General features: G+C 47.8%; 1 protein-coding gene across 4 annotated transcripts; it reads right to left on the reverse strand.

Annotated features, from left to right (window-relative positions):
- Positions 1-2,223: 2,223 nt before the first annotated feature.
- Positions 2,224-13,227, reverse strand: PPP1R3B (protein phosphatase 1 regulatory subunit 3B). Of its 4 annotated transcripts, none has more exons than XM_019921610.3 (3): positions 13,028-13,227; positions 12,177-12,305; positions 2,224-6,558 (listed from the first exon to the last, which is right to left on the reverse strand). In XM_019921610.3, the coding sequence occupies exons 1-3, from the start codon at positions 13,162-13,164 to the stop codon at positions 5,679-5,681; spliced, it is 1,146 nt and encodes a 381-aa protein (XP_019777169.2). In that variant the 5' UTR covers positions 13,165-13,227; the 3' UTR covers positions 2,224-5,678. The 4 variants fall into 4 exon arrangements, with proteins under 4 accessions (XP_019777169.2, XP_073654850.1, XP_073654849.1 ...); XM_073798749.1 differs by lacking the exon at positions 13,028-13,227 and adding an exon at positions 11,297-11,466 and having other exon boundaries at positions 12,177-12,387; XM_073798748.1 differs by lacking the exon at positions 12,177-12,305.
- Between the last annotated feature and the right edge of the window lie 645 nt (positions 13,228-13,872).

A 13,872-nucleotide genomic window follows, 5' to 3' on the forward strand; every position in this document is an offset into this window, starting at 1 on the left:
TCTTCCAAGTTTATATTTAGAACCGTTTTAAAAACAAACAACGTTGGCCAACTCTGAGAAGTACTCAGGCCACCGCCAGAGCCCCTGGTTACCTTATTCCTGCTGAAAACACTCAGAGCCCCGTCAGAGCAGTTGACAGGGGGCGGCAGGGTCAAGGCCAGAACCCAGGCTTTCTGACTGCTGATACCTCTGGTAGCACCACCCACCACTTTACACGGCTCCCAGAGGACTCACCTGAAACATGTCTCTTACAGGGTTGGGTAGAAACAGCACCTAGAAACAGCCTTGCACACAAGCAATAAATGTTCCACTGAATTATTTGGATATTTGCTATTCTGGGGACATTGCTCTAGAAAAGTGGTTTGGTCGTTTTTTTGTTTTGATTCCTTTTTACTCCAGACATCTCTGGGATGTCTGTCTCACAAGTTAGAATTATGTAATGATTATGAAAACCACATTGAATCACAAGTAGACATTCATAAAACCAGTGTTATTTTTTTCCCCTTCCCATTTCTGTGGAGGCAAAAACGTGGGCAGTGTTTGCCAGGCTTGAGAAAGGCGGTCATGCATGTAGCTCACTTTGGGCGCTTACTGACTGGGTGCTAAGATTTTAAATGCTCTGACGTTCCACGACAGAAGCACCACTGCCTTTCCCGGCGTGGCCAAGACCGATTGGCAGGAAACACCTGGCAGCAGTTTACCTCCCCTGCATCCCATCTTCTGAACTTGGAAATAAAACATCTCTAAAATCTTATTTAGGGTGAATGTCCTGTACCCAGTGGAGACAGGGCCCCACCAGGAGCTGCGTGGTTTTGCCGCTTGCAGAGTTTGTCTGATCAAGCAGTGCAAAGCTATGATAGCTGCTTACAGTTTTCCCACTGCTGCGTATACACCAAGTCAAAAATATGCTTCAAGAGCAAGTGACAGGGTAGGAAGAGACCTGCCCTTGGATCATTAAAAATGATTCAGAACAACACGGCCCCCTGTACCACTTCCCTGGCAATCACTCTCTTAGGTGTACCCAGCCTTGGCTGCTGTACAACTTAGAAAGCAATTACCCCCCTTCCTCTGAACTTTACAGCTTTTCTACTTAGCCATTGATTGTGTCCTGTCCCTTTTGGAAACCGGCATTCCAGATGTGGAAATACACAGACTGAAAATGTTCCTCCCCAGCCTCTGACTCTAAGAAGAGAGTAAGTTTTAAAACAGGACACTTTCAGTTTTGTTTTCAACCTTTATTACATTTTTGCATTTGAGATTCAAACAAACCACTCTCTTACACCACACAAAAGGCATCCATTCTTGTGATTTTAAAGTGCATTTCCCCTTTAACTTTGTGTACAAAAATATGTATTTTTTTAAAACCTGTGGAACTTTCTCAACAAGGCACTTTTAGGCATGAAAATGAAGATGAGTCTCCGTTTCTACATTCACATAACATAGAAGGAAGAGTGAACCACCACCATCACAGCTGCATTCTGGGAGTCTTCATGGGTCCAGCCGACTCGAGGAACTGATAAACAAGACTGTAAAAACATTCACAACCTTACAACCTGGGCTGCAACGCTTTACAACCATAACAAGGAAAAGCTGCCCGTCAGCACAGCTGTCCTTCCCCGTCCAGAGGTGTCCCACTTCAGGAAGCGAAGATACGCTGGCAAGTCGTCTTTGATGACCCTGGGAGATCCCACTGTGTGTGTAACTTAGCCCCAATGTCAGTGATCATTTCGGGAGAGACAGGCCATCAGGACCTCCCAGAGCCGACAGCCATGTGCTTTCTCCAGCACACCACATCCATTCGAGGGACTTAACATGTGGAAAACAGGAAAGACACCGAGGTTTTCACTCACTGTCCATTGAGAGGGAAGACCTAGCCAACGACACTTCTGAAAAGTAAGCAAACACTTTTTTGGTTTATAAACATATATATACAAGCCATTTAATGTCCCAGTGACTACAAGTAACGCTTCTTTTAAAAAAAGCAAATTATATGCAAAGATCAAAACCACAAAACATTCTTTTAGCAGTTCAAGATTTACATCTTTAAGAAACAATGAGAGAGTAATGTTTTGCCACCATTAAAATTAAATCTTAGAGAGAAATTAACTCTACCTTGACTCTGAAATTGTTTTGATTTCTGGAGAACTACATAACTCCATTGTTTCTCACCAGCTCTCCTATAACAAGAATACTTAAAAAAAGCAAACAAACTCGCCCAAATGCTTCACATCTTCCAAGAAACACTGAAAGCTTATTGTTTAAAATCTGTCTTTAGATAGTCTAGCTTATTTATTGCACCTAATTTGCAAATGCTCCCCAGGACATAGCGGGGAATAAATATGAAACAGAAATGGAGCTGCCTCCCCACCCATGGACAGCTGCACCAGCGGCAGAAGGCTGGTCCTTTGGGGGCAGGTTGGGAAGGGGGCCACGTGTCATCATAACCAAGAGCTGTCTGAGGGCCAAACCTACAGGTCAGGCTGCATTCATATCTCCAACTAAGAAACCTGTCACTTTCCAAGGGGAGGGGGAAGGGTAAGCTGGGACGAAGTGAGAGAGTGGCATGGACATATATACACTACCAAATGTAAAATAGATAGTGGGAAGCAGCTGCATAGCACAGGGAGATCAGCTCGGTGCTTTGTGTCTACCTAGAGGGGTGGGATAGGGAGGGTGGGAGGGAGACACAACAGGGAGGACATACAGGGATGCATGTACATGTATAGCTGATTCACTTTGTTATACAGCAAAAACTAACACATCATTGTAAAGCAATTATACTCCAATAAAGATGTTAAAAAAAAAGGACAGCTGCAAAACTCATGGGTGAGCCTATTTTTGGCTAGGTAAATGAATCATGGACACAAACGATATTAAAGTAATTCAGTTGAAAGAAAGCATACAACACACAAACTTGGGGGTAGAAAATGACTGTGGCCTTGAATTATCCACGTGCACAATCTCCTTTGCGTGGAAAATTCCCTTTCTCCTGCTCTTTGTCTGCTGTTGACCTGCTGTTATCAGTTCTGATTGGGTTTTTTTCCCCACCTTTGTTTAGTACCAGTTGTAAGAATTATCAATTGAGTTTCAAGCTGTTTCCACTGGAAGAAAAAAAAAGATGTTTTTCTTAATTAAAATGGTGACATTATAACCTTGCAAGTGAGAAAAAAAAAAAGAAACCGGTCACTTTCTGCAATGTGTCACCTGTCTACTGCCTGTGAGCTATGAACAAGGAGAAGGCCCATAGAAGGAGCAGGTCCTGAGGCCATCTGTTGATTTCCTGGGACAGAACCGCCCCAAAAGGAGACAGACTGATTGGTAAAGAGGAGACTATTTTTCAGGTGCTGCAACCTCACTGCATGACCGTGCTGACAGGGACCTCGGGCGGGCACTTGCTTTAGTCAGAGAAGCGTCTTTGCCAGCAGGTGAGGACTTGCCTGGTGGGGTGAGCAGCCCAGGTGCACCGGCAGGGGGCTTGCAAGCAGTGCCCCTGGCAGGAAAGCAGGGGTCAGCTGGGAGGAAAGAGGGGTGGGGGAGCGTTTGTGGTGTTTTAAAAGACATACTTATCACTGAATTACCATATTTCAAATTCTGACATGGAAATGCCTTAAGATCCTTATTACTGAAAACCATACAGAAGTCACTTGAGGCATTTTTCTTACGAACAGGGAACGATCTTGATACCTTCGGTCTGTTAATAGGGAAAGGACAGTACACCTTGTACCCTTCATAAACTGGAGGAGGAGGGTGGGACTTCCTAAAGCAAAATAAATTCATGACCTATATAAGATCAGTTTTGCTTCCCATGGTGTATATTTACACTGTTACATAATAGTTCTGATCACCTGATTTGTAACACAGGGAGTACTGTCTGTGTACCTGATGTAAGACATGCTTAGATAAATCCCAGTTCTGCCCAATGTCAGCATAAAATAAAAAATGTGACTGTCCCATAAATTAATCATGTAACCCGCAGTGCTGCCCACCTAGGAGAGACATAAAAAATAAAGCAGTAGATTGCAGACTAGTCACAGCCAGTCTTAGGAACAAGAACTCCGTGGAACACCACTTGAGAGCATTTAAAAAGTCAAAACTTTTTAAAGTTCAAGAAAGAAAAACCCAACCACAAAACTCTAGGAGCCAAGACACTCCAGACCTGCTTGATGCTAATTTACAAAGCCACAGAAGCTGGGAGGTCTCTTCCAACTGATCTGGATAATGCAAGTGAAAGAAGACTCTTTGCTTGCAGAGTCCAGGAGCTGTGCCCCCAAATCCAGGCAGTGGGGCATCCCTCTTCCTTCCTCCCTGAGGAAGACCTCACTTTAGTAAGGTCAGGCAAAAGAAAAATGAGGCAGTCATTTAGCTAAGCTCCAAAAACAAAAACAGAACAGAAAAAGACCCCAACCTTCTACAAATACACATGTAAAAATATTTTTAAACACCCCCAAGGACCAACCAATTTTGCCCAAGAAAAATCACAGGGTTTGGGGGTCCATCTGACAAGGAAAGTCCCAGGAGTCTCACAACAGTATGAACCAACAGACTTTTAATGCTTTAGTCCAATGTGGTTAAGAACAAATAATATCTGATATTTCAGAGTTGGCAAACAGCGAAAACGACATCTGAGAACTCGGTGAGGTTCTTCTCCCCTATCCCTTTACGTACCCACACACCATAGGTAAGAACAACCAAGTCAAAGTCCGTGGGGGCTTGTAAGGTGCTGTTTACAACGTGGAGGTTGTAAATCACAGTCAAGATACAACCAAGCACTTCCTGAAGGTGCCGAGGATACATTTAATCTGCAAATCCAAACGTCCTGAGCACAGCATAAAAGATGACTCTCCAGGAAAAGAGATCCTAAAATCCTTTCGTGAAGAAAGAGACACGGGCAAACCAGCTTGGCAAGTTACAGCAAGTCTTGTAATTGAGCCCTCGGGTGACTCAGGGTAAGAGTGCTTAGAAAGTTCCCCCCAGCGCCAAGAGGTGGAGCTAAAAGTGTCCCCCTCCTGACTGTCCTGCCTGGCACCAGCCTGCCATGGGTGGTGACACCGCACAGCAGCCGGTTGACTTTTCATAGCTGGTGTGTCGTCCTCTGCTGGGATATCTAAGTGGGGTCAGAAAAAGGAAATGCCTGTCTCCGTCATGAGCTGATCTGCCTTTATTATCTTTTCCTGAACTGCAGATGAACTGTGGAAGAAAATCAAACACACAGAGATAAAGTGTGAAGCCCACGTAGACACGGGGCAGCTGCAACAGGCGGGGAGGCCCTGGGTGGGCGGGGAAGACCACAGGAAGAGGGGGCCGGGGGGACTGACTTCCCACACCCGAGGGGAGAGGGGCTCCTCGTCACTGAGCCACCATCCTCCGGCCTGGCCAGCGCTCCCTGCAGGCCTGGGTCCTGTCCAGACTGTTTCCAGCACCATCCTGCTCGGACCCTCATTGCCACCACGCGGGTGCCAAACAGACCACACCCCCATCTCCTCTGAGTGTGAACCCAGTTCTGTGATCTAAGCCTGGCTGGCTTGCCTGCTCGAAGAAAAAAAGTGACTAGGATCCTTTCTTTTCGAAAACTGTGCCTGATGGCAGTTCAGCTTTTCTCTGGGCTTCCATCTCCATCCTGGGGTGATGCAGCTCGGCTCCTCTGCACCCACTCAGCCCGGCTCCATCCCAGGCCGTCACTAATAGTAGGGCCCAAGCTTCTCGTATCCTAAATAACTAGGCCACTCCGGAAACAGACCATAGGAACACCGAGGGCTTCCAAACTGGTCAAAAGCTATTCCAAAATCTGGTCCATTTGGTGGCTGGGCTGTTCCCTGGGTGGATTTCAACTCTGCCCGGATGATCCTATAGTTTTTGCCTTTATTGCTGTCCCAGTACGTCTGTCCATTGCACTCATAGCACACGGCAAACTCCATCCTCTCATAAGACTGAATTTTTTCAGGCAAGCTGATTTCAAAGGAGAATGTGTCCTTGTCTGAACCTGCGTACGTGTCCTTCACGTACCAACAGGGAAAGTCTGTGAAGCTTTTCCAGGTGTCGAATGTCATTCTGACTTTCACCATCTTCTCAAATGCGAGGTTCTGCACCTTCACCGTGCCTGCAATGGCTCTGTCCTTCAAGACGCAGTTCTCCAGGCAGACGTGGTCGGTCCGAAGCCGATTTCTGAAGTCCAGGTAGTCTGCAGAGGGCTGCGAGAAATCCAGCACAAAGCTCTCGCTCTCCGCTGTCGTCAGACTCACAATGCTGTCCAGGAGCTCGGTGATGTTCAGTGGAATATCTAACGGGTCATCAAACTCGGAGAACACTTTGACCATTGTCAGGGCCAGCCCTTGGTTGTCTGCAAAGGACACCCGCTTCTTCACCTTTTTCTCCTGGACGGTCGAGGCCACCGTCCCGCTGGCTTCATTCTTGCCGCTCAGCTGAATACAAGGCCTCAGGGGTTTGCTTGACTTCGGGGAGATCTGGAAGGCAAACCGCTCTCTGCGCAAGGAGGGGGCCATGCAGCTGTACCTGCACTCAATGTCCACAGCCATCACGGGGCTAGAGCAGGCTAGAAGCCTGGCCAAGGGGAAGGAAAGAAACAGCAAGGAGGTCAGACAGATGTTCAGGCTCATCCCTCCGACAGGGACCAGCGAACTACGTTTGCCTTCATCTTTGCCCACGTGGCTACAGCTCAATATTACCTCAAGTGTGGTCCAGTGTGACCTTGGTATCAGGGGAGATTAAGAGTGTAAAGTGGGGGGGCGGGGGGAAGAGGCCCAAGGTTAAAACAAACACAGAAGTACGGAACCACTGGTTTTAAAACTAGTTCATGGGTTTCCCTGTCAGGGCTTGTTGGGGCCGTCAGTATACTGATGGGCCATGGAGAATAATGAAAACAGCGTGCTGTTTGCCGGATTTCCTAAACTTATCCCAAACAAGGAAAGTCTTTTTTTTTTTTGGTGGAGCACCTTGCTGAATGCAGTTTGGTAAATACTGCTTTGCTCCGATAAAAAGAAATTAATTCCTCCCACAAATACTGATTGGTGTTTGCTATGTGCCAGGCATGGTGCCAGAGACTGGGAATCAGGAGTGAAGACCGACCCACACTTGCTTTCATTCAGTGTACAGATTTTTATATTCTAGTATATCTTACTTTTAAAAAGTGCCAGCAATTTAGTGTTTTTAAATCTTTCGTATCAGTGAAGAATTATGTTTTTCTACAGTGAAAGTAGCCTCTATAAGAATAAAAAGCAAAGAGAATCATGCTAAAGATTAAATTAAATCTGACTTCATAAAAACAATTGTTTTTCTGTAAGTGAAAAAAAATAAGTAAAACCAAAAAACCGAAGACTGGGAAAACATTTTCCAAAAAGCACGGCAGCGAAGTTTTAATACTTTTATAAAGAGTTCTTATAAAACAATAACAAAGTCAAATATTCCATGTAGAAAAATGAGCAAGGAGCATGAATAGACAATTCATGAAAGAAATTTAAAAGTGGCTCATAAATATGCAAAGTGTCCAGCATTACAAGTAACTTAAGAAATTCAGATTAGAAGACAATGCCTGTTTTTACCTAGTGAGTTAGGAAAGAATTTTAAAAGATGATACAAATATCTGTATTAGTCTTAATGGGCACAACCTTTCTAAATCATCATTTTCGGTTCTAATGTCACATACAGGTATTAATCTTGGAAATAATTAAAAATGCGCGAAGGTTAACGTACTAAAATGTTCAGTGCAACATTATGGAGGGAAAAGGGGTGAGAAAGTAAACTAAATGACCAATAACAGGTATCCAGTTAAATCAAGTGCACCACATCCATGTGATACAATTTAATATCATCATTAAAACCATTATGTGGAAAAAGATTTAAATGGCATAAAAATTTATAATATATGATTAATGTAGAAAATGGAGAAGATAAATTGTACATAGAGACTAGACTTGTAGGGAAAAATATTACGTATATGCACAGAAAAAAGACTAGTGATATAATTAAAACTGTCAGAATTTTCCACGTGATGGGATTTCAGGAAATTTCTGTTTTCCTGCTTTGTACTTTCTAATATTTTCTAAAATAATAGACCTTCTCTTATCAAGAAAACAAAATGAATCTAATAAAACACCTCAAGTATCTTAAGATTCTTGGGCCAAAAACCCACCCAACGCTATTGCCTCCCTAAAGCCAAGCCATTTTTATTCTAATTACCATGGCAAATTGATATTCTGATTTGACAGTTCCAATGGGCTAATTGAAGAAGTCGGCGATGAAATCAGGATTAAATTCTCTAGCCTGAGAATCACAGAACACAGATCTGGATTAGTTGCGAAACACATCTCCCCTCACTACGGCAGAGGTGTCGGTGTGTGGTGGTGTGCTGGCGTACCAGCTCTCAGGCCTCCCGATCCCTACCCCCCCACCCCCGCCCCGGGAGGTGCTGTGGGATGATGGCGGTAGTTCAGGAGAAGGACAGGCAAAATGCCGCTCATCATCTGACAAGAGTGGGGACCACTGGTCCAACAAATAGTATCAGTCCAATAAATAATATCTCATTTTCAACTTCTGATTTCGTTTAATCAAATATATTTTAAAAATGAGAAAGGATGAAGACGTATTGGGCTTGATCCCATTTTCAAAAACCACCACCAAAAAACCCAGCACTTCCCCAGGATGCAGGAATCACTTAGTGGTGACCAAGTGGGGAAACACAAACATTCAGAGACAAAACAATAATAATACAAATACCTGTATTAGTCTGAAAAGACCCAACCTTTCTAAATGTTCTTATCTTAATTTATAGCCATAATGTAGTTATCTAAACATGCATTAAAGGATATCTTATCCTTTAAATAAGGATATTTAAATATCCTTTAAACATCTTATCCTTTAAATATCCTTAAATAGCCTTATAGTTTCTCCTCTAACAAAGTTAAACAAGTAAAAATTTTAGGAGCAAATTGGCTATTATCTTTTCTTTCATTTTTTAAATTTATCTATTCTTTTATTTATTTATTTTTGGCTGCGTTGGGTCTTCGTTGCTGCGCGCGGGCTTTCTCTAGTTGCCCCGAGCGGGGGCTACTCTTCGTTGTGGTGCGTGGGCTTCTCATTTCGGTGGCTTCTCTTGTTGCAGAGCATGGGCTATAGGCGCATGTGCTTCAGTAGTTGTGGCACATGGGCTCAGTAGTTGTGGTTCACGGGCTCTAGAGCGCAGGCTCAGTAGTTGTGGTGCACGGGCCCAGTTGCTCCGCGGCATGTGGGATCTTCCCGGACCAGCGCTCAAACCCGTGTCCCCTGCGTTGGCAGGTGGATTCTTAACCACTGTGTCACGAAGGAAGTCCCTATTATCTTTTCTTATACCCATTCAATTGTTCTGGAAAGGAAAGTTCTGACTGAATTGGGCAAGACAGCTTTTTTAAAAAAAGGCAGAGGGTTCAACATAAAAAAACAAAACAAAAACCCTATACTTACAAAGTACTTGAATTTTTCTTTTCCCCTGTTCATTGCAAAACTTTGTTAGAATGCACTGGAATCACATGTTCAGTTCTACTTTTAATACAGGTAGTTTTTGCTTTTTAAATTAAATGTTAATTAAATATAACCAAACAGCAGGCAAAGTCTTGCATCCCAGCACCCCCCCCCCCCCCCGACTCTGCCCACGCCTGACAACCTGGGTGTGAACTGAGGAGGAAGGAGGGGTTCCTCCTCTGTTGTAGCCGCTTCCTCCCTGCCTGAGTCAGCACAAGGTCAACTGCAAGCTCTCTATATGAGTGTCCCGCAGGCCTGCAAACCATCCTCAGGCATGCTTTCCAGAACCACCTTAAAACAGCTCATTAGAAAATGACTGGGAAACTCTCAAGCTATTGTGGAAACAATTCTAAAACAAGGAGATCAAGCAAAGAATCTGCATACTTGCAGTGGACTGCAGTCACTCTCAAGGTCTAATCCTGCAGGTTAGAAAGGCTTAGTTGAAGGCCTTGGTAAAGTTTCAGTGTTTGGACCCAGCAGTATAAACATGCCCCTGAGATCCCGTTTATCACCAAGCTTTAAGAACTGGGGGTGAGGAGGTGAAGCTGGAGTCGGAGCCAGAGGTAATTAAACAATTCCACTGGCACTTTCTGGAACCGAATTGGTTTTGCAGCATTCTCCATGGAGGGCAAAAGGAAGGTGAACCACCTGGCGGCCCAGGCATTCTTCCCAGGCTCCTGCTCCAGGCCCATTGCACAAGCACCCCTACCCAGAATCCCTTCACTTTTTTGGTGTCACCAGCACTAACCCCGGTGGCTTCAGTAGAGGGTGCAATCTGACTCTTGGCTCCCTTGCCTATCCTCACAGGTAGATTCCAGCTTTTATTAACCAGATCGGTCTCCAAGAACTGGTGCACCGAAGTGCTGGTTTGGTGTAAGCCTTCCTGATCATCTGCTCAGAAATTCCCACATGGACCGTGACAGGGATGACCAACACCCAGACGTACTCGTAGCCACGGAGACATGCAAGGTAATAGTTTCCTAAATCCCTGAAAGGAAGGCACCTGGACAAGTGTTTTGTCCTCAAATGGCATGAAAATTATCAGTTCCAACACAGGACGCATAAGGCTGTACCTCAGGGCCCCTCTTATGACAGACTCTTAGGCCGCTCTTTCTCATGCCCATGCCAGGGGATGTGAGTCACCAAGGTTGGTCTGGAGAAAAACCAGAATGAGATGTGGACACACAGTTGAACCAGCACAGCATGACATGGGACCTGGATACCAGTTTGTTGCAGGACAGGGTCACGAGAATGTGAGTAGCTGTTACTCAGACCAGAACGGATTCTCAAAACCTTTGCTTCTAAATAGATGCCTAGGAGATCAATTTTGCCCCATGAGAGACCAGACATGCACCAAGGGTAGATTTCAGTGTTTCTGGTCAAAAGAGGGCAAACCCTAACACGCCATGCAAAGACAGAACATGGATAGTTTTGCATAACTGCTTTCCGTGTTCCTCTAGTGACAAACAACAGACCCTCTCAGCCAGGGTTAGATATTGTGGTGATTCTTCTCTAAAAACTATCGACTTGTACAGAAAATAACCCCACGACCTTCACAGTTTCAGGCGGCTGAGCTACTGACTCTCTGGCTGTGCCTTTTATAGGAAGCAAATCTTTCTTTTGTATTGAGGCCAACACATTGCCTCCTCCATTCTCTTGTACTCTGATAAGAAAAGACAGAAAAATCAGACGCACCAAGAACCCAACAGGAACACTGAAACAGCATTAAGTAAGCATTCGCAACCAGGTTACCAGGTATAATTTTTTAAAAGACGCGGCCACTTACCCCTTCGGCATTTCTTTATTCCCTCCCAAAAGGCTTGGCTGCCACAGTATGAGTAAAATTGGCATCTTTCCCTTGGTATTCAGACCATGGGGCCCTTATTCACAGCCCTAGAAGCCACTTGGACTCCTCTATTCTGTCACCATCATCCAAAGCATCTTTGAGATAAATATCTGTGGATGAGGTGGCATATTATAGGAAAGAGATAAGTTAAAATGGCAGTGTCTGCCATCTAAAAATGTTCAATGTGAAACACAGTGCACTGGCCTAGGAATACCTGCACATGGCTGTGCCACTTGGGGCAAGTCACTCAACCTCTCTGGGCTTGAGCTTTCTCCTCTGAGATCCCTTCCAGCTCTGACATTCCAGGTTGCTAATACTGCCTGATGGTTCTCTTCTCCCTAACTTTTCCCTAAATACCTCAACTTCACTTTTGTAGTCAGTCCTCCAGCTGTCTTCACTTTAGTCTTGGCTCCTGGATAACCCTGCCAAGTGAACTATTTCCTCTTCTCTGCACCCCAGCCCCCAAAGCCCTAACACTCTCTTCTCCTGGACCCTGGGTCTCCCAAGGAGGCCTGACCACGCAGACCACAGGCTCCAACATCTTCTAGCAACTCTCCAAGTCCTCAAGTCTGTCCTCAACTTTCTCCTCCTCTGCGGGAAACAATATCAGGACAGAGCCCAAATCTTCTAGTATGTTCTGGGCCCCCTAACCCCTCTTTTGCACTGAGTCCCTTCCACACCCCTTTCTCTGGATTCAAAAGGGTGGCACGAACAGGACACAGGCCAGAGCGTCCTGCCCTCTGTGTCCTGGTCCCGCCAGGCCCGGGCTGCACCCCGCCCCCAACCCCTCCCCGAGGTCCTTCGCCTGTCCGGAACCCACCTGTTGGGCCGCGGGGAAGCCCCCTTTCCAGCTGGCTCGCTGCATCGGAATGCCCGGAGGGAGGTGGCAGGGGAGGCTGCCGCCACCAGACTACGTGAGCCTCGGTGTGTCCGGGAGGCAGGCCTTGGGCTGGGTTCCCGGAGTTGTGACCGGCAGGGGGAGGAAGACGACGAGGAGGAGGAGCCCTAGTTATCACACCAGGGCGGGGCAGCAGGGCCACCCGAGGCGGAGCGGCGCCACGAGAGCGTCCCCGCGCGGCCACGTCGCCCCCGCTGGCCCGGGACAGCCCGTCTGGGGACCGGGAACCGGAGGTGGCTCTGCTCCGGGAGGCCCCGGCCGCCGCAGCGTCCTGTGTCCCGTCGCCCTCGGCGGCCCGAGAGATCACCAAGTGTGTTTCCCTACGTTGTACCGGGAAATCGAGGCCGGGGGAGAGACGAAGCGACTTTCCCCTGTGCTGAGACCCCATCGCTCAACTCCGGGGACACTCTCTAGAAGTGTCGGGTCCCAGGTGGAAAAGCCTTGTGTCAGGTTCGAACTCGTCACAATAGGGATTAAGAGTATCTGAAGTCCCAGCCCCCAGCCCCCGGGCCGCCCGTCGCGGCCGGGACCCCCACCTCGGTGCATCACGTGGGTCCGGCCAGGCTCCATCCCACCTCTGGTCCCTGGATTGCCCTCCCCACGTGGAAGCAACAGCCTCCTTGAGCCCTTCTAAAGTGTACCACTCCCAGAGTGTAACTGCAAGTTGGACGGAGAAAGTGTAGGTGGCACGACCAAAGACGGCCCCCGCTACGCGCCCTCGCCGCCGTCTCCGCGGCCGGGCAGCCGGCCTTGCGGGCTTGGGAGGGACGTACCTGGTACAGCTCATAAGCCCCGAGGTGCGGAGGCGCCAGCCCGCGGCAGCATCCGCGCCGGGGTGGCAGGGGCAGCGGCGGCGACAGCAGGAGCGGGGGCCGGGGCTCAGGTCGGCACCCTTCGCGGGCAGCCGCATCCGTCTGTGCGCGAGAGCTGCCCGCCCGCCTCCTCCCTGCGGCCCCTCACACGGGACTCGGTCTCCCAGCCGCCGCACGGCTCCCTTTAACTTTGCGACCACTTCTCCCCACTCGGGATGTTATCCTAGACCCCCTTTCACGTGAACGCCCCCCATAGCCAATGGGCGCGCCCGGGACGCGCGCCGTCGACCAATGGCCGTGGAGCCGCGGTCCCCCAGAGCACCGCCGCGCCACGTGATCGGCTGCGCGCCCGGAATGATAGGGCTGGCGTCCAGGGCCTGCGAAGAGGGCGGTGGGTCATAATTTCATCAGAAGCCCGAGGACCGGCGCCAGGGGGCAGAGGCACTTTCCTACAGCCTAGCATCCCGTTACAGCAAGAGGGCTGGACGCCGGCGGCTGGCAGAGTTCCCTCTCCCTAGGCAAAGTCCTAGCCGGGCAAAGTCATTCTACACCCGCGGACCTGGTTGCAGTTGTATTCCGCCGTCCCGCCCGCCCCGCCTTTGTCTTACACTTCAGCTACCGGGGGTTCGCAGATGACAGTTACTTCCCCCATCACACGTGGAGCCCAGAGGAGCCCCAAGAGAGTGCCAAATGCGTTCCCCTCCGTTTTGGGTGGAGCCTTTTCGGGATCAGTATCCCCAGCTCCAGCGATAGTGTCGAAAGTAATTACTGAACGCTTGCTTTGTGCCCATCACGGTCCAGGTGTT

The sequence above is a fragment of the Tursiops truncatus genome, chromosome 21 (genome assembly GCF_011762595.2).
Source record: "Tursiops truncatus isolate mTurTru1 chromosome 21, mTurTru1.mat.Y, whole genome shotgun sequence".
NCBI classification, from domain to species: Eukaryota; Metazoa; Chordata; class Mammalia; order Artiodactyla; family Delphinidae; genus Tursiops; species Tursiops truncatus.

Excerpts from the sequence above, each read along its gene's own strand:
- PPP1R3B (XM_019921610.3), bottom strand. The coding sequence starts at position 13,164 with ATGCGGCTGCCCGCGAAGGGTGCCGACCTGAGCCCCGGCCCCCGCTCC. Across the intron at positions 12,306-13,027 it reads GGGCTTATGAGCTGTACCAG|CCCAAGGCCTGCCTCCCGGA; the intron begins GTACGTCCCTCC and ends CCGGGAACCCAG. Across the intron at positions 6,559-12,176 it reads GCTTCCCCGCGGCCCAACAG|GCTTCTAGCCTGCTCTAGCC; the intron begins GTGGGTTCCGGA and ends CCCCTTGGCCAG.